The 22500-nt window shown below is 31.9% G+C and overlaps 3 protein-coding genes across 3 annotated transcripts in view; 1 reads left to right on the plus strand and 2 right to left on the minus strand.

Moving 5' to 3' along the window:
- Positions 1 to 3650: 3650 nt before the first annotated feature.
- Positions 3651 to 10479, minus strand: HELRODRAFT_140913 (hypothetical protein; the record flags this gene model as incomplete). Its single annotated transcript, XM_009021727.1, has 7 exons — positions 3651 to 3759; positions 7003 to 7116; positions 8105 to 8489; positions 8763 to 8821; positions 8993 to 9090; positions 9894 to 10008; positions 10283 to 10479. Coding segments are annotated over 7 exons (1077 nt in total), but the record flags the coding sequence as incomplete, so codon positions are not given.
- A 7420-nt stretch (positions 10480 to 17899) lies between these two features.
- HELRODRAFT_161850 (hypothetical protein) lies at positions 17900 to 19515 on the plus strand (the record flags this gene model as incomplete). The annotated part of the gene is made up of 5 exons (XM_009021728.1): positions 17900 to 17942; positions 18559 to 18722; positions 18793 to 18845; positions 18972 to 19075; positions 19451 to 19515. 5 exons carry the CDS (start codon positions 17900 to 17902, stop codon positions 19513 to 19515), a joined length of 429 nt encoding a protein of 142 aa, XP_009019976.1.
- A 2609-nt stretch (positions 19516 to 22124) lies between these two features.
- The window catches only part of HELRODRAFT_106737 (hypothetical protein), a gene marked incomplete at its 3' end in the record, with an annotated part of 3243 nt that continues 2867 nt past the window's right edge, over positions 22125 to 22500 (minus strand). The window contains exons 5-6 of the mRNA XM_009021729.1: positions 22446 to 22500; positions 22125 to 22241 (exon numbers count right to left, since the gene is read on the minus strand). The exon at positions 22446 to 22500 is cut by the window's right edge and continues 91 nt beyond it. Coding sequence (XP_009019977.1) covers positions 22125 to 22241; positions 22446 to 22500 — 172 coding nt within the window. The remainder of the gene's footprint in view (positions 22242 to 22445) is intronic.

Consider the following 22500-nt stretch of genomic DNA (forward strand, 5'->3'; position numbering starts at 1 on the left):
TTTATATGTTTTACAGAAGTTTCATAGTATACATTGACTAGTTTTTGTGTATAGTTGTGGTATGTTCGTTTGCTTGTTTATCTGTTCGTTTGCTTGTTCATCTATTCGTTTGTTGGTGGTTCATTTGTTCATCTTTGTACAACTGTTCGCAAACTTTACATAGAATTTAATTAAATTAATGTAATACTGTTATAATTGTGTTGTATTCTGAGTGGTAAGAATAATTTACATGTAACATTACGCAACTTAATGCAATTAATACGTAATGTAATGAGTCTTAATGTCATCTGTCTTTGTCTTGCATCTCTATCGTGAATAATTATCGTCTCAATGTGACGAAATGTTCTCAGATAGGTGAGATGATGCTATTGTTTGCTCAGCTAACGCTCGTTAAATTGGCCAAAAAGTATATTTTTAATGTAAATAAACTGATGAATAATATGAATAAGCACACACACGTACGCACATTCGTCATAAATAAACCAATATAAGTGCGTATTTATGATATAATTTGTATATATATATATAGACATGATTTTGGTTATATATATATATATATATATATATATATATATATATATATATATATATATATGTATGTATAGACATGATTTTGATTAAGAATACCAAAAAATATATCTATCTAGGTATACAAACATATGTATTAAAAAACATATGTGTGTATATATACATATACATACACGCAATGTATACATACATAAATACATACATACACACACATAATTTTGATTATGTATGATGATACTGTAAATCTCATGTTTCAATAAATTAAAATGGAAAGGTTTCCAATTGAACGAACGAATGAATGAATGAGTGAATGAATGAAAGAATGATTTAAGTATTGAATGAATGAGAGAATGAAAACATAAATGAACGAAAGGATGAATGAACAATTCATCGAAATGAACAATGAATGAACAAATGAATGAACGAACAGGTGAATTAACTATTGAACGAATTAACGAATGAACGCAAAATATAATGAACAAATAAATGAATGAACGATAGAATGAACGAATGATAAAAATGGGTATGAAAAAAATTATGTAAAAGAACCAAACAATTACATTATAAAACATCTAAAGCAGAAAAAAGGCGCGAAAAAATTCTCAAGAATTCACAGAAAACCAGCACACACACACACACACACACACACACATAAAGAAAACAAACACACACACACAGAAAACAACCACACGCACGCACACACACACACACACACACATACCTATAAAAGCATACATGTATGCCATCAGATCATGGAAGAATACTACAAATGCTTATCTTTAAATCGTGACAAAACTAGAAGCAAAAAAAATAGTAAAAATACGTATAAAATATTCACACACGCGCACACACACACACACACATATATATATATATAAATATTCATGATTTATAATATAAATAATATAAATACTAAAACAGCTGAGGTTTGCCATGTTTAAATATCGTAAAAATAATAATTTTGCATAATTTATTGTTTAGCGACATAAAAATTGGTCCAAGAATTGAAAATAAATGTAAACAAACACAAACAAAACAAAAACACACACACAAACAAATAAACAAACACACACATTATATACACTATATATAAAATGCATAAGGTCTATATATATATAAAACTTTGAAAGGAGACCATAATTTATAGTGCTGTATGAATTCTACCGAATTGTTGGCATTAATCAATTTAAGGTTTGTCTTTTCAATCTTCCTATTAGAATTTTCTGTAGACTGTTCAGTTTCATTGGAGATAGAATTACTAAAACGAGTTCATCAAATTAAAATTTAATGAAACTGTTGTTATCCTGATAAGATGTATGTGTTTGTGTGTGTATGTGTTTTTGCGTGCGTGCGTGTGTGTGTGTATGTGATTATATGTATATGTTTATTTCGATTCTTCACTAATCATCTTAAGTGTGGATCTGCTTATATAAAGTTTCTTTAAACAAGGCAAAGTTAGTTACTTAGTTGTTGTTGCATTCTTCATCTATCTTTGTTGTTCTCCATTGAAACTGCGTAAACCAAGCCAGCAATTCGGTAGAATTCATACAATCCTACATATACACACACATGCACACACACATATATATATATATATATATATATATATATATAAATACATCATCATCATCCCGCCACCTCTATCACGATCCAAACTATCATCATCATCTTCGTCATCATCCTTTTCATCATCTTCTTCATCAAATCAGTCGTTCTTCGGGTGGAATTTTGAGGGCACGGCTGAATTCATTCGCGACCGACACACCTTGTGATGAGGAATAATTAAAAGAATAATAACAACAGAAAAAACAATAATAATAATAATAATACTAACAATATTAATAATAATACTACTACTAATAATAATAATAATGACAAACCTAATGTTTCCTCTCTACTCGGGCTGTACACACCTTGCCTGCTACGGCGTGGCTTCAGCTTTGAGACGCAGCAAATAACGCCTGATTTTTCGCGTTATACAATGGGTATGTTTGTTCGTTCGTTTGTGTGTGTGTGTGTGTTCGTTTGTGTGTGTGTGTTTGTATGTGTGTGTGCTTGTGTTCGTTTGTGTGTGTGGGCGCGTATGTATGTGTGTATGAATGAATGTAGATATAAGAGTTTTATATTCTTACGTTCAAACACACACAGCTCACATACCACACAAACAAACAAACAAACACACATACAGACATACATACACACATACAAACACACATACATATATACACACATACAAACATACATACATACAAACATACATACATACAAACAAACATACCAATCAGTGTTACGAGCAAAATAGCTCCTCCTACAACTCCGACTATCAAACCAATGAGTTGACCCCTCGTGAAGGCCTGAATTGATGTTGTTGTTGTTACTGATGTAGTTGTTACTGATGTAGTTGTTACTGATGTTGTTGTTAATGTTATTAATGTTGTAGTTGTTGTTGATGTCATATTAATGTTAGGTTAATGCTGATGTGATTGTGGCTGTCAATTTTTTTCTGTTTATTATTGAGAATTTAAACAATCAATCAACCAATCAATCAATCAACCAACCAACCAATCAACTAACCAAAACCCTTACCCTAACTTACCTCATATCTAGACTCCTTAGACTCTGAGGCATATTCACACCTCAGCCCGCCCCAACCGTCAGAGCAGCTGCAGTAAGGAGCGCTGCCACTATTACTACCACCACCACTACTACTATTACTACTGTCGCTGATACAGACGCCGTTTAGAGAGCACGGCTGACCATTCAGCTGGCACAGGTCAACCATTGTCTGACATAACTGTCCTGTGTATTCTGATGATGATGTTGATGATGATGTTGTTGTTGTTGATGACGATGATGATGTTGTTGAGGATGATGATGATGATGTTGATGATGACGATGATGTTGTTGATGATGTTGATGATGTTGATGATGATGATGTTGTTGATGATGATGATGATGTTGTTGATGATGATGATGATGATGTTGATGATGATGTTGTTGATGATGATGATGATGACTATGTTGTTGGTTACAATAATGATGATGATAATATAAATGACATTAAAAAAAATATACATAAAGACACACACACACGTACACACACACATACACGTACACACACATACACAGACATAACCTCGATCACATTTGCACGTATATGCATTTGAAGCCGAGAGATTCGAGTTGAAAAGGCACGTACCAGCATTCAGACACGGATTCGATATGCATGGACTAGTGTACTGCAATGCATCATACATTCATCATTATCATCATCTCCACAATCATCATCATCATCACCATTGAAATCATCATCATCACCACCATCACCATCATCATCATCATTACCTGGCAAAGTTCTCCGTAACGATGCTGCTGACAAATTTTATCAACATAGCAGCCTGTAGTAATCACACCTGGCGATATTTGTGACTCTAAGATCCTGAATGAGTGAATGATTGAATGAATGAATAAATGAATGAAAGAATGAGTAAGAGAGTGAATGAATGGGTAAAAATCATTGCGGGCCGATGAAGAGACCAGAAGAAAGAACATTGAAAGAAAAGAAGAGTAGGAGTAAAAGAATAAATGAATGAATGAATAAAAGATAGAACAAACAAACAAATAAATGAATGATCAACGAATGAAAGAACGAACGAAGGAATGAATGAATAAACGAACCAACCTATCATAACCGAGAATCTCCTCAGATAAGATTGACCTGTTATAAAATGGCAGTAGTACTCCATTGAAACGAACTTCTGAAAAGCAGCCACTAAACGCGCTACTACTACCACTACCGCTACTACTACTACTACTTCGACTACTACTACTACTACTACTTCCAATGACGACGTACCACAAATGAACGGGCTTGAAACAACTATTCAGATACTCATCACCGTTGCTTTTGTAATTATTAACATTACTGTTGTAAGTATTGTTAGTATTGTTGTTGTAGTAACTATTATTATTATTATTATTGTTCTTAATAACAATAATAATGTTATCAGAAATAGTAACGGTAAGATTGAGCCAGCCATCAGCGTCCGGATCAAGCGAGTCTCTTTTCAATAGTAACGTATCGTTCATGAACAACTGCAGACTTCGGCTACTACTACTACTACTACTATTTTTATTATTATTACTATTATTGTTGTTATTATTATTATTATCATTATTATTATTATTATCATTATTATTATTATCATTATTATTATTAATACTGCTTGATAGTTTGATAACGAAATCACAGTTAGTACTGTTGTTATTAGCATTGTTGATGTCATTACTATAATTATTATTATTGCTATTATTATTATTATTATAGATGTTATTATTATTATTATCACTATTACTATTATTATAGTTTGCAATTTGTAGCAGCACAACATTTTGCTGACTTGTCTTAACACCGAATCTCAGATCAATAACTGTATTATTATTACTATTATTATTACTATTATTATTACTATTATTATTATTATTATTATTATTATTATTATTATTATTATTATTGTCGTTGCTGTTGTTGTTTATGATGACGTAGTAAGCCTTGGAATCAGCGCCATTGAATGTTGCTTCAGTTAAGCCTGGTAAGAAAAAAAAGCAATCGTCCGATCATAAAATCAAACACCACAGACAGGCGTTTATAGAAAGTTGGACGCTATATAAACGACCCATCATCATCAACATAATCATTTTAATTATTAATAAATTATTAATAATTATTAATAAATAATTAATAATTATTAATTAGGCTAACATTCGAAGCCATTTTTCCCACTTAAGCACCGCCCATTTTTCGGACATTGATGTTTGAGACAGTAATCAACTTCATCGCAGAGTAGGCCTTTGTAAGGGGCCGTGCAGCGACATCTTGTTCATTAATATTCATGAGATGTTAATGAGCCCCACCACGGCGATCATCATCATCATCACTATCATCATCACCAATAACAACATCATCATCATCACTATCATCACCGCCATTACCCCTAACATCCATCGTCACTAACGCAAAATCATTGAAAAAGACGTTGGAGCAGGTTGCATTATTCTTACAAGCACTCTCCGGGCCACAGAAGTCAGAAGTGACTTCATCGGCCACAACATTCAAAAGATTGACGGGCGTCATGATAATGATCTCTTTGTCACCATTTGTCGTTGACGACGACGGTGGTGGTGGCGATAGAGACGACAATTTGTTGAAGCTGAGAAGAATGTCGTTGATTAAAAAATCTCCAATTGTACCTTTATAAAAAAGTTTTCGGCTGCTACTACTACCATTACTGCTACTACTACTGCTGCTGCTACTACCGATGCTGTTGCTGCTGCTACTACTGCTGCTGTTGCTGCTACTATTATCAGGAAATCCGCCAACAAAAATTCTGATCTTTAATGAGTTCGTTGGTAGTATAAATGCGTTCTTCGTTGTTGTGAATGATTGTTGTTTGATGTTGTTGTTGATGTTGCTGTTCATGTTGTTGTTGATGTTGTTATTGTTGTTGTTGTTGTTGATGATGTTGTTGTTGTTGATGTTGTTGATCTTTTCGAGATTAACGACAATCGATGATGTGTTGAGCGATATTTTTAATAGATGCCTCTCGCCATCTGATATCTGGTGTGCGCGTGTGTGTATGTGTGTGTGTATCTATGTATGTATGTGTGCGTATATGTGTGTATGTGTGTGTGTGTATGTGTGTGTGTATGTATGTGTGTGTATCTATGTATGTATGTATGTATGTATGTGTATATCTATGTATGTATGTGTGTGTGTGTGTGTGTGTGTATGTATGTGTATTCATTCTTGAAAATCATTATCATCATCATCATCAACAACAACAACAGCATTTAATCACCTTATCGTCTGAATGATAAACAAACTGCTGATCATAAACGTCATCATCATCATCATCGTCATTTTTAAGATCTGTCCAATTATATTTTATGTTGAATTTTAGGCTCTCTCCGTCAAACAGATAAACTCTAATAACTGTAGCGTTATCATTATTGTTGCTGTTGTTGTTGCTGTTGTTGTTGCTGTTGTTGTTGCTGTTGTTGTTGCTGTTGTTGTTGCTGTTGTTGGTATGGCTAATAACAACACTGAACAAGATCGCATTTCGCTGCCGACTTCTTAAAAGGAATGAGATAGCAATGTTGTTGTTGTTGATGTTGTTGATGTTGTTGTTGTTGTTAGTAACATGGAATTCGGCAAAACTCGGCACGTTGTTGAAACCAAAGGTAGCAAAACTAGAAGCTACAAGATCAATGCGTGAAAGAAAAAAAACGCAATGAATTAATGAAAACAAATGAATGAACTGGTGAATGAATAGATGAATGAATGAACAAAGGATCAAATAAATGGATGAATAAATAAATCAACAAGCCAACCAACCAAACAGCCAACCAACCAGCCAGCCAACCAGCTAGCTAGCCAGCCAGCCAGCCAGCCAACCAACCAACAAACCAACCAACTTACATATATCACAAGTAACTCCGTAATACGTTCTCGGACAGTAGCAAAGAAACTCATCCCAGAGATCTAAGCAGGTGGCACCATTTTGGCACCTTTGATTACACTGGGGCACCCTTTGGCACCCTCGCCGAATGTTAACAAATGAAGAAAAAGGTAGCAGTAGTAGTTGTGATGATGGTGATGGTGTTGTTGTTGATGATAACGATGATGATGACGGTGATGATGATGACGACGTCATTTTCGTTGTTAAGAACTTCTGTGAAGAAATGTTTGGTGTGGTTGTAATAGATGTTACAAAATCATATGATGACGACGACGATGATGATGGTGACGACGATGATGACTGAGTATTAGTATCATTATCATAACTCTCGACCAGCCATCTTCCATTAATTTTGACGTCATCCATGCAGCCGGCGAACATTCTCTGTGACGTCACATCCGTTAAATCTAAGAAATTATGTATCACCATTATTATTATTATCATTATAATAATAATATTAATTATTATTATATTATCAATATTCAAATAATTATTAAGAATAATATAGCAAATAAATGCGAAATCATCATTAACACTAACTCGAAAGTAGAACTCCGATACTTGGTGACATTTTTTTCATATTTTTCAGCACATCCCCACCAATAAACACATCCCCACTTCCGGCAATCTCGTTAATATTCATAACCTTAATGCAATTACCATTGGCGCAGCTACTGTGACTCAGCTGAATCGTGAGATGTGATTGGTTGAATTTTAACATCACCGCATTCCAATTGGTCAAAACATTTAACTGTGCTTGGCTATCAGCAGAGATCGAAATTACCTTAACCACACCATTATTATTGAGAGTAACATTACTAAAAGTACTGGCAGTATCATTATCACTTTTATGAATATTAGTAGTTGAGGGCAAACTAATTACTTTCACCCTCAAGTACACCCCTTTGTATAACTCCAATACCCACATTGTCGACCAATCAGATGAGAGAAAACCAAACAGTAGCGAATCAGAAAGGGTAGTTTTAAACCGGAAATAGATTTCTCCAAACAATAGATTTTTAGCAGTGATGTAACTATCTTTTGAAAACGTCAGTGACGTACCGACCTCGCAGTTCGAACCTCGGTATCCGGGAGAGCAGACGCAGGAGTATCCGTGCGACTCGTCGATTAGATGCGGTACACACGTTGAACCGTACCGACACTGACTATTCAGACATCCGATTAATGCAACATCGCAATTTTTGCCGCCAAAAGCATTATCGTTCGAACATTCGCACCTGTAATCACCCTGGGTATTGAAACATTGCGCGCCATTTTGGCATGGCGCCAATTCGTTACACTCATTTATCTCTTCCTGACATAGCACATCTCTGTAACCATGACGACACTCGCATCGGAAACTGTTGACGTCATCAATGCACGTGCCGCCATTCTGGCACGGAGACGAGAGGCACTCATCTATATTTAGACTACAGTTGACGCCTGCGTTGTTATTGGTTGGAAGGAATTTTTTAGAAATTTAGAAATTAAATTAACCTCGAAATAACACGCACACATAAACAAACACACACACACACAAACATACACACACACACACAAAAACAAACATACACACACACACACAAACAAACAAACATACACGCACAAACATATACACACAAACAAACATATACACACAAACAAACACACACACAAACAAACAAACAAACACACACGCACAAACACACACACAAACAAATAAACTCAGCAACAAACCGTTAAAACCGGGAGAGCATTGGCAAGTATAACCCTCGTGTAGTAAGTAATCTATACTACTAGGGTAGTAATAATCGTTAATAATACTATCACTACAACCTGTTTTATTATTACTACTACTAATACTATTACTACTACTGCTACTACTACAGTTGGTGGCTCGGCTGTTACTATTGTAGTAATAGTAACGATCGAAGTAGTATTGGTGTGGCTTGGAGTTCTCGAAGCACGTGGCCTCGTTAAGGCACGGCGAATAAGGAGTGCAGTCATTAAAGTCTACCTGACATGTGGAGCCTAAATAACCGGGCGGGCACTTGCAATCGAACCGCTGTACGGTGAGTTAGTGTGTGTGTGTGTTTGTGTGTGTGTGTTTGTGTGTGTGTGTTTGTGTGCGTGTGGTGTACATTTATATGTGTGTGTGTTTGTATAATAAACGAACGTAAGAAAGAACAATCTGTTTACTAAATAACAAACACACACGTTCATATGTATCCATACATACATATGTATCCATACATACCCACACAAACACACACACACACATATAAACAAACTCACACACGCGCACATATACAAACATACAAACAAACAAGTACTCACAAACATACACACGCATACATACACCAAATAAAAATGAAGAGTTTAATAGCGAAAAGATGGAATACATTAGTATTAAACGCACATGCATCAATAATCAAAATAACAATAATAATAATATAATAATAACCATAATATAATAATAACAATAATAATAATATAATAATAACCATAATATAATAATAATAATAATAATATAATAATAACCATAATATAATAATAATAATAATATAATAACCATAATATAATAATAACCATAATATAATAATAACAATAATAATAATAATAACATTTGATTTACTTTAAACATATTTATGTCAGCTCATCGCTATTATGTTTTAACAGAAGACAATTTTTTAAAACGAATGGATGAATGAATGACGAAATGAATGAACGAACGAACGAACGAACGAACGAATGAATGAATGAATAAATGAGTGAATAAACGACAAGAAAAATGGAAAGATAAATAAATGAATGTAAAGAAAACGAACGAATGAATATTCGGTTGATGAATTGAACATATAAACCAACGTTAATCAAATCCTTGCATAATCCCATGTTCCTACACGGATTAGATACACACTCGTTGATATCATCCTGACATGTATCTCCCGTGTATCCGGTGTTGGTGCAATTGCAAGTGTATCTATGATGATAGATGTTTCTTTGCAGTTAAGGCTATTATTATTGTCGTTTGTGTTTCTAAATAAAACGTTCACTCGTTCATCTATTCATTGATTCATTCATCCATCATCTAGCTAATCAACCAACCAATCAACCAACCAATCAACCAACCAATCAACCAATCAACCATCCAACCAACCAATCAACCAATCAACCAACCAACCAACCAACCATCCAACCAACCAACCAACCATCAATCCATCCATTGATTCATTCATCCAATTAATCAGACAAACCCGTTTAATCGATCGACACAGCTGCCATTATTGAGACACGGACTACTGAGACACTCGTCTATGTCTACGTCGCACGATCTACCAGTCGTGCCGCTGACGCAGAGACACGAGTAGTTGCCTGGTCTGTCTAGGCAGGTTCCGTTATGCTGGCAAGGACTCGAGACGCACTCGTCTATGTCAATTTCACAGTTGGGACCTGGTTTTGATGGTGATGGTGAAGAAGGTGAAGATGATGGTGATAGTGAATAGTGAAAATGAATGAGATGATTGCTGCTACTGATGAGAATGAACATACAAACACACACACACACACACAAACATACACACCGGAATATCCAGAGGAACATAGGCACGAGTACATGTCATTTGCAAGGGGTAGGCAGGTACCGCCATTTTGGCATAGAGGTGCTTTGGGGTTGATACGACATATGTCGGTCTTGTTCTGACAAAATCTGCCTACTGATTCATAGATCGGTTGATTGAGAGAATGATTGATTGAATGATTGAGAGACTGATTGATTGTTTGAGAGACTGATTGATTGACTGAATGATTGAGAGACTGATTGAAGTGCTGAATTGTTTGATTGATTGAAGTTGATTATTGCCCGATATGTCGACTGATTGACGGATTTTATTTTCTATAAAAATCAACAACCAACCAGCCAGGCAGCTAGCCAGCCAGCCAACCAATCTTACCTATCAATTTTTAATGTTATACATCAATAGAAATTTTGTTACTTTTTGATGTTTTTTTCCTTATTTTTTTCAATAAACAGATAAAAATAAAAAAAATAAAATACTGTCCGCAAACTCATTTGTGTACGGCATCTCATATCTACTGCAGTTAACGTTATAGCGACCGATAGACTTGTAGCCGGTAGACCTCTGATTTTATTTTTGCCCGACCTCCCTCAACCAATCATTATTAGTTTGTTTTGATTTAACAAATGAAACAAAAAAAAGAAACAAATATAAATAGACGTTCTTTCTAAATTCAATTTGTTTAATATATGGTTAATTTTAATTTAACTCTAAATATGGTTCGTTTTGAAATTCACTTAGTTCATTACATCATTCCAGGTTCTAAGTTCTCTGCATATGGCGTGATACTATAGCTAGAAGATATATTCGACTTTTGACTGATTTACGTGTATTCGTTCGTTCGTTCGTCCGTTCGTTCATTACTTCGTTCGTTCGTTCATTACTTCGTTCGTCCGTTCGTATGAAGCTGATAAAAGTCTTCCAACAGGTTTGAAGTATTCATTAAAGACAGGATTATATCATAAGTATATAAATAAATATATAAATACACATATCATATATATTTAAATATACGCATATATATATATATATATAAATATATCAATATATATAATACATATATATATATATATATATAATACATTATATAATATATAATACAATAAATATATATATATCAAAATTATGATATATATATATATATATATATATATATATCATAAATATATCATATATATCATATATACATTGCATAAATATAGATGTATATTGTGTATATGTTATATAGATTTATATAATTAGCAATGTCTACATTGCCGTTGCGACATTGAGGTAGTTTGGGGTTGGTACGACATATGTCTGGTTGGTTCTGGCAAAATCTACCCACTGATTGGTTGGTTGATTGAATGAATAATTAGTTGATTGATTGATTGATTGAATGATTAATTGATTGACTGAATGATTGATTGATTGATTGATTGATTGATTGATTGATTGATTGATTGATTGATGGATGGATTTATTGATTTATTGATTGATTGATTGAAGTGCTGATAGTTTGAATGACTAAGTTGTATGTCGATTATTTGAAATGTTGATTGATAATTGATTGATAAATTGACAAATTATATTTTCTATGCAAAGTAACAAACAACTAGCCAACCAAAGAACCAACAAACCAATCAACCAACCATTCAACCAACCAACCGACCAACCAATCAACCAACCATTCAACCAGCCAACCAACCAACCAATCAACCAACCAATCAACCAACCATTCAACCAACCGACCGACCGACCGACCATAATAATCTTTACAGAAACACTGGAACCCCAGAGAAGATGAGTTAGTAAGGACACACTTTCCTTCATTCAAACAAACCGGTGGCTCAAATGAACAAGCGTCGATCGGTTTCTCACAGAACCTGCCTTCGAATCCCGCCCTGGGCAATCAACAAGTATATAAACATTACGTTAACATACACACACACATGCACACGTACACGCAAACACACACACACACATACGCACAGGCGCACACACATCCATACACAAATTTAACAAGATAACTTACTTTTTGGGATTAACAATGCTACTCCGGTCAAAATAATAATTATCAGACTGAACACAAAGGCATGCAAATCCAAGGCTGCTATTGCTATTATTTATACCATTGTTGTTGACACACGTGCCATTGTTGTAGCACTTGACGTCAGCACACGTTAAAACAGCGACTGAACCCGCGTCAGCTGCTTTTGTTGTCGGCGCTTCTAGTGCTACTTGCAAGTGGCGTTTCGTTGCTGCTGCTGTTGATGTGTGTCAAAAATGTGAGACGTTCTTAATTGTGTATGTATGTACATCGTTGGCGTGTGTATGTATGTATGTATATGTGTGTATATGTATGTGTATGTGTGTATATGTATGTGTATGTGTGTGTATATGTATGTATGTGCGTGTATATGTATGTGCTTGTATGTGTATGTATGTCGTCAAGAATAACATGAGTTTGTCAAAGATGTTATCACACATTAACACAAGATTGCATGTATGTGTGTAGAGCATGCATGTACGTACGCACGTGTGTGTGTGTGTGTGTACGTGTGTGTGTGTGTGTGTGTGTGTGCGCGTGTGTGTAATGTGTGTGTAATCAAATAAAATAAGTTGAACGAACATGTATAATTTAATTAAAACAGCATTAACATCATTTAGTTATTGTTTACTTATTCGTTCATTCATTCATTCATTCATTCATTCATTCATTCATTCCAGACAATTTTGCTCAAGTTTGAACAGGAGACATATGATATATAAACCTCTCTAGCACAAAAAAAAACATCAACGACAACAACAACAACACACGTTTAGATGACATTTTCCCCGAGATCGGGGGGGGGGGGTTGCCGTTTGGCTACCCATGATGAAACTGAAATACAACTACAACAACAACAACAACAACAACAACAACAACAACAACAACGACGACGATAATAAAAATCAAAAAAAAACTAAATAAACCTGAACAGATCAATGATAAGCATGAGTGGCAACTACCCTCCAAATTGTTATTATTATTATTGTTGTTGTTGTTGTTGTTGTTGTTGTTGTCAAGTTCGAGGAGGTTAAACAAGTCAACCTTATCCATCTCTAGTTCTAGCTTAATGCATCCATCCATATTCAATCCCAAAATAAAGGATGACGACGACGACGATGATGATTGCGATGGGGATGGTGGTGGTAAAATTATTGTCTGATCAAATACTGCTACTAATTCCTCATTCCCATTAACATTATTATTATTATTATTATTATTATTATTATTATTATTAATACTGATAAGATTATTAGTAATATCCTTATTTGTACTAGTGCAAACAAATTCACTGAGTTTGAAATAGATCCAGTTATTATTATTATTATTGTTAATATTGTTATTATTATTATCATTATTATTGTTGTTGTTGTTGTTGTTGTTTATAACAGGAAGTAAACGTAAATTATACCAAACATTAATCTTCAAGTTGGTTTTTGTTGATAAGACATTAATATAATTATAATTGTTACTATTATTGTTGTTGTTGTTGATAATGTTTTCGTTGTTGTTGTTGTCATTGCTGTTGTTGCTTATACCGGTCCATTTAATATAAAGTTTGTTATCAATGTTCCTCAAGCCAATTTCAAATGGAATGCTGTTGTTGTTGTTGTTGTGAGCTAGTAAAATGACGTCACGATCGTCGTTGTTGTTGTTTACATTGTTGTTGTTGCTGCTGTTGTTGTTGTTTCTATGGTTACACAATTTAAAATAGAAGCTAAATTCTTTGGTAACAGTGAAAGATTTTTTTCCGACTGTAATGTAAGAGTTTTTTGACTTTTCTAATAAAAAAGTTCTTGCAGATGTTGTTGTTGGTGGTGTTGATGTCGTCACTGTGCTAGAATTAGTAGCTTTGGTGGCTCTTGTCGCTGGGTCACCTCTACCAATTGTCACAAAAATCCAACCTAGATTTGTGGATTTTTTCAAAAAGTTTAAACTCAATCAACTAACCAACCAACCAATAAATCAACTAATAAACCTGTGTGTGGTGGTTTCCAGTTCGTAGATAAATCAATACAAATGAACAAAACCAAAAAATACAAATATACAGAAGATTTCGAAAAAATTGTTCCTCTGATGATAAAAAGTAAAGCCATTTGATACGTTCTGCTATGTTAAATCTATTTCAAAGATGTAAGCTCTTTTTTATGTTTATAAATACATACATACATACACACACACACATATATATATATATATATTAATCAATATAAATATATATACATACAATCAAATATACTTACGTACATACACATACATACATATAGGCATTAATATACATACAAAAATCAATGAATGATGATTTGTTTATATATAACTATAAATTCAGCGTCATGATTACGTCATAACGATAATAAGAAGAAAAACAACAACTATAGCAATAATAATAATAGACTATATAACTGAATAGATATAATTTTTAATTTGTATTGTTGGTCACAAAAACTGCAAGAAATATGAATTAGTCACTAAAATAATAGATGAGATTTTAATGTAAATTTAGATGTTATAATATATAATAAACAAACAAGTAATAAACAAATTTTTTCCTTCATTTTTAAATATATCTATTGGTTCATTCACTCCAACATACATTCGTTTGTTTATTTATTCATTCATTCATTGATTTAATGGTTTGAACGTTAATTCATTCATCAACCTCATATATTAAACCATCCATGCAATCATTCATTCATTCTTATATACATGCATTCATTCACTCATTTGTTTCTTCATTCACTCATAAATTCATTTGTCCAACCATTGAAAAACCCAAACAGACACATAAGGACATGAATGATAAGATATTATCTATAATAATATTATTATTATTATAATTATTACCACTACTAACATTATTATTATTCTTGTTATTTCAATTTTAAACAGAAATACGCCCATAAAAAATACACACACACACACACACACACACACACACACAGGCAAGCACGCACACGCGTCTAAACACATTCATTTATTGAGGCATAAACATTCATCAATTCATACACTCATAGATACATACAAATATAATATTACACACACATACACACACACACACACACACATGCATAAACGTTGGTAATAAACATACATACATAAACATACATACATTTATACACCCATACTGTATAAACATACCTCAATAATAAAAATATTTAATGAAGGTATTTCTTCAATAGAAAATAATAGTTTTAATATGGTTACCAGTTAGCTGGGAGTGTGAGTCTGGGCAGCCAGCGTTGTTACAAAAAGTCAATAAAACTCAGTTTGTAGACAGAAATGTTTATCATCTTTAGTTTTTTTTACAGTAGTAGTCATCATTATAAAGTACAAACTATAATTAGAAAAATTTTTAGGAATGTGACGATGATACAGTAAATTAAGCTAGTAGTTGGTCACAAGATCCATGTACTACTCAATCTCCTAAGCATGAAAATGTATCATTTGCTAGTGGAAATCACGAAGTTGTTGATATATAGTATCTTGATGTATATAGTATCTTGATGTATATGGTATCTTGATGTATATGGTATCTTGATGTATATGGTATCTTGATGTATATGGTATCTTGATGTATATAGTATCTTGATGTATATAGTATCTTGATGTATATAGTATCTTGATGTATATAGTATCTTTATGTATATAGTATCATATATAGTATCATATACAGTGTCATATAGAAAACATAGTATCATATATAGTATATAGCATTGATATATAGTATTATTATGAATTACTGAACATACACTCACTATAGTAACTAGAGTATAGTTCGAATTTTTGGAATGTGGTGCTGGTATAATGAATTAAGCTGGTAGTTTTTTACTAGTATCACGTGGCGGATCTAAGGGGGACAGGGCCGTGCCATAGTCCCCTCCATTGTGATCAATATTTTCACTAAAATTTAGTAAAATTCACATAAAATTTACGCTTATTAAATATTATGTGTGATTGACAGCCAAGATAATATCTAATCTACACAAAACAGACTATAATTTTATAGTTTGCTCTGGGTATACACAAATACACACACACACACACACAACACACACCCACACATACAAAACTGTAAACGCTATTTAACATTCGTAATATCTATATATATACAATCATTGCCATCAGCAATGGTAGTTTTTTTAATCACCATCATACTTATCTTTGTCATTATTGTCATCATCATTACAATCATCATCAATATATACTCATACATACAGACACACACACATAAATACACACACATACATAAGCATGTTTTTTAGATTTAATAAGCTATTATACAATTATAGTTATAGTCTATCTAATTATTATTATACAATACATAAATACAATAACAATTATTTCGGATTCACAAACACGTGTGCCCAATAAAGACATTAAAAATTAAATTAAAAATTATTAAAAAATATTAAAAATAATTAATTGAAAAATAATTACGACATACCAAAAAATAAGCAAATTTTTATTAGGTTTAAAAACTTAAAGAAATTATGATGTAGGGGAAGCCGACGATGATGAGTTATAATTTTATTCTGATCGCAAGCCATAATTTTATGTTTTAGGAGTTTGTTTAAAAAATAAAAGACTTTATTTCATTAAAAATTTTATTAAAAACAGAATTTATACGTCAAAAAACGCAAAAAATGATTAAACATTCATTTTTCGCTTTATTTACCAAAATATTTAAAAGTGAAGTACCATTTGATGGAGTTGGTTTAATTGACTACTCTAGATTATTGGCATGATTATAACAAAAATAATTTTAAAATAGATATTAGAATTATAGAATTGAATAAAATTACTACATTTAAAAATAAAAATAAACTAGGTAAATATTTCATTAAGCTGGTTCGTTAAAACCCATGCAATTTCATTAGTAAGCCAATATCCCGAGGAAATCAAAGAGCCTCTGTCGCATTTGAGCCAAGCAAAGACATTTTAGTAGTTTTAAATTTGAAATAAATGTCAATGAAAAATAAAGTCAATAAAAAAAACGCATTATCGGCTGTGTGGCAGAAAAACTAATTTTAATTTTAATTTGGTTTTGAGTTCTTTGACTGACAGATTAACAATATTCAGCGCATTTAAATTTTTGTTATAATTAGAAATTTAAATTTAAGAAATTGTTAAAATCTACAAACTAATTAATTATTAATGGTTAAAAGTTAGAAGAGTACAGGCATCAACTTATTATCGGCCACACAGTCGTTCATTGTAATCACCACTGAACTAATTAGTAAAATCACTAACCTCAACTTTCAAACAAAATGTTTTTATCACCTTTGATCAGGCATTTACACTCCACGAAAAGTTATTTTTAAATTCTTTTAGTTTCCAATTCATATGCACAAACTATTTTTTATATCTTTCATAAAATTTTCTAATTACTATTAATTAAATTATTAATTAATTAAAATGTACCCATAAGAATTGTGTTCAGAAATCAGGCAGGCTTCTCTTCTGTTAACTTCCCGTTTTTATTCAAGCTCTCATTCTCTGGCTGTCACTGCTACAGCAACTGGTACAACCCCACAGCACGATGTGTTTGTATTTTATTTAATCTTTAATGAATAATTCAAACATTTTTTTGTTATTTTGTATTTAAATTTGTTTCAATTATTTGTGTGATTGGTGTCAGTAGTCTGACAATTCTATAATTAGTTATGCTTTTAAATAAAATCTTGATTTACACTTCAGATTGGATGAGATAAACACTAAAAATTCATCATGGACAGGTATGTTTTTTTAATGTTTTCTTTTAGATTCTTCTCTTAAAATAAAATAATTTTGTGTATTTTCACATTTGATTATATCACTAAAGTAAAATTAAAACCAAAATCATTAACAAATATGCTAAATTCATTGCATAATTCGTAGTATATACACTAACTATTACTAATCCTAAAACACTAATTATAACATCCAGAACTTTCCAGAAAAGTTAACACCCAACTAAAGCAAAACACAGTCGGAAGATTATTTGCAGTCATCATGGTAGCTGGGAAACAAAGAAAAATAACCAACGAAGACATCATAGTCTTAGACAAGCCTATAGAAGCACAGACTGGGGAAAAAATACTGCTTAATAAGGTAAATAAATGAATAATAATAGTCGTAAAAATAATAATAATTATTATTAAAATCACCTTTTATTATCTAGGTATTATTAGTTGGGGGCAGCGATTTCACATTAATTGGTAGGCCTCTTCTCAAGTAAGTACAAAAAAAATTGGCAAGAGTATATTAAATATATTTTATAATAAAAATATAATAAATTTAAATAATAATAATTATTATATTTAATAAATAAAATATCAGATATTAAATAAAATATTGCAGGCCAAATATGGTGAAGGTTGAAGCGACAGTGATAGAGAAACCATTATCGCACCCCATAGTAATGTTTTGGTACAGGAGGAGAGAAAATTTCAGATTTTTCAAATGTTAGTATCTGTATCTAAGTGTATCCATGTGTACCTATGTGTATCCATATCTGTGTGTAACTATATCTGTATGTATGTGTATATATGTATATCTGTGTAAATATATACGTATCTGTGTGTGTCTGTATCCGTATCTGTGTGTAACTATATCTGTGTGTGTGTGTCAAAAAATATGGTAGACTAATTGTTGCTAAAATATAAATATTTATTACATGATTATGACAATTAGTTTTTAATTAAGCTCACTGTTAATAACTATATTAATAAAAATTAATTATAGATTACGAAATATAAAGTATGAAATTATATAAATATGAATTATGAAAATATAAAATGTGAATTGTAAAATATAAACAACCTTTCCTTCCACTGCAGTACGAAAGATCAATTACACTTACCTTAGAATAAATGACATCAAGCTCTTTGAATTGCCCGCTTAACTAGCTAACCTATTTTTAACAATAATTATTATCATTATGACTTCTATTATTACAACAATTGTTGTCATTTTGTTTGCCTTTATATATTTTATAAAATATAATAAATCTATAATTTTTATAAAAAAAAAAACAAGAACGCCACAAAACTATGTGTTTAACTTAAATAATTCATTTATATTTATCAGGTAATAATAAAAAGCATGCTCTAGCATTATCACTCCACGACTATTGAAACTATCAACCATTGAGATGTGGTACTGATGTGATAAGCATAAATAAATAGGATTAATTAAAAGGTACTGCTGTAGTTTAAGCCAAAAAAAATATACACATTTAAATGCATTATACATTCAAATAATGTTACAAAAATAATTATCAATCATATACGAATGAATTTGTTAATGTACTTATGTACATACAAGTCAATGATTATTTAATGTAGCGCAAGGTAAATGGTATCACGTGAATAAGAATATAGGATATACTAAAAAAAAATCCAAAAATAATATTAATCTGTTTTTCATTTGGCGAGAGAGAAACACAGATACATTGAGAGTGTGTGTGTGTGTGTGAGAGAAAGAGAGAGAGACGTACTTATCCATCTATTTTCATCCCTAAAAACACATTATTATAGTTAACGTGACTAAAAGCTATTCAGATACAAAAATAAATACACAGTATACACTAATGGCATAAAATACACCACATAGACACACATATAAATACTTGTAAATCAAAATAACCATTAACAGATTAGTAGAATTTAAAACATTAAACAATTACCGTTCTTATTGTTACAATTCATGTCTTTCATTTTTTATTTTTTTTTTTTACTTTCACTCAAAACCACAATTGAGAACAAATGAACACGAAGAAATACATTAAAATCAATTGCTTGTATAAATGTATATATATGCATACATATTTAGACGTACGTACATAGATACATAAACAAATACACACACACACACCATATATACATACAATGCAACAGACACATAAAATACACATTTACACTCAAAAATCACGATATATTAAGTATTTAATGAGCACAACACAAAGAACTCAATTCATGACAAATAGCATATATATATATATATATATATATATATATATATATATATATATACACATGACAATTTTAAACTGAACTATAAAACGAATACCTAACAAGGTACAAAAGACTAACTGAATATTAATTGCTCAATACTAATGCTACATACAGGTAGTATTACACACACGCGCACGCACGCACGCACTCGAATTTATCGTCATGATATTTAAACGAAATAATAAAGTGATTTAGTTATAGTTAAAAAAAAAGAAGAGTAATGATATCGAAATATATACCATAACCTATTTAGTGATAAGAAACTAGACACCAATTGAAAAATATACATATGTACATCTGGATAGGTGAAGTCTTAGTAAAATAAGCATTAAAGCTAATAGTTTATTAAGCAATCGTCAACCAACCAACAAGCCAGCCAGCCTTATAATCATGCAATCAATCACTCATTCACATAGTTATTCACAACACAACAAAACACGCACACAACGCGCACATTCATACACATGCTTACGTAAATAGACAAACTAATTTATCACGATATCACATTTATATATGAATATATAGAAGCTTTTGTTAATGCATTCGGAGAGGGAAAAATAGAAAATGAATAAAAAGATCAAGTATATTATAGACAACAATAAGTTATTTATTGTTACATATCGATCTATAATTAATCATAGTAGAAGGTAAAATAATAAGAATAAAATTTTCAAGACTGCAAAACTACAAGCTGATATCGTAGATAAAAATACATACATACATAGATGTATACACACATACATACATACATACATAGGATTAATAATTACAACCGCCATAAAATACATAAGCACATGTGTTCAAATAAATTTTACATAAATTATGTTTTAACATTGTCAAAGATCATATAATCTATCAATAAACTTGTCAATCAACCATTCAATCAATCAAGAGAGGAGGAGTTGAACGCTTCACGTTGAACTCAGGCTTCTGTTACATGACTTTCCAACCAGTCTGGTCGTGCTCTGTGGCTTGATTGATAAAAGGTTCTGCAGATGTCTGTCGGAACAATATCAGTGATTAATCAGTATTAATTGATTGAATGATTGGTTAAATGATTCATTGATTAAATGATTATTCAGTTAATCTGGCGATTGTTGATATATAAAAGTTAAATGTTTGAATCTAATTGGCTGAATAAATTTTAAAATAAAACAGTTAACATTATATGTGATTATTATTATCATTATAAACAAATCAACAGTTGAAATATCACCCACAATCTCAATTTTTCATTTTCTTTTCTTTGTTCCAAAAGTTCTCTGCTCAGTTCCATCACAGTTTTCTTAACAGTAGTTGATGTAGTCAATCTTCTCATCACCTCATTGGCTGTTGGCCTCAAAATCGGGTCACTGGACGACATGTCCTGCAATTTGATTGGTTGACCATGATTGTGTCAAATATAAGTGTCAGTGCGCATATATGCTATGTATGTATGTACTTGTGTGTATATCTATAAAGACAATAGTCAAATAGATTCAGTCTACTGACTGAATGATTAACTCACCCTTAAAATATCATTGAAATCTTCTGAAACGTGTCTAAGGTTAGGCAATCCAAAGAGTCTATATTCCTGCCAGGTGGGTCCATTCAGGGGCATCTCCACATTACTGCCCTGTTCAGGGAATTTTTTTTAAAATTAGTCAGGGTTAATTAGTGAAAGACAAATGCATTAATAATAATGATAGCAATTTAAGAATGGAAATTTCAGTAAAAAATGAAATCATCACAAAAGGACAACTAAATACAAAGCAAAGAATATAAAAAATACAAAAACAAAGAACACAAAACAAGAGAGAGGAGAGAGAGTAATACTAACAGCTTCATAAACTGTGAGTGATAAGGAGAATATATCTGCTTTCTGTACGTCAGTC

The sequence above is a fragment of the Helobdella robusta genome (assembly GCF_000326865.2).
Source record: "Helobdella robusta unplaced genomic scaffold HELROscaffold_3, whole genome shotgun sequence".
In the NCBI taxonomy this organism is placed as follows: domain Eukaryota; kingdom Metazoa; phylum Annelida; class Clitellata; order Rhynchobdellida; family Glossiphoniidae; genus Helobdella; species Helobdella robusta.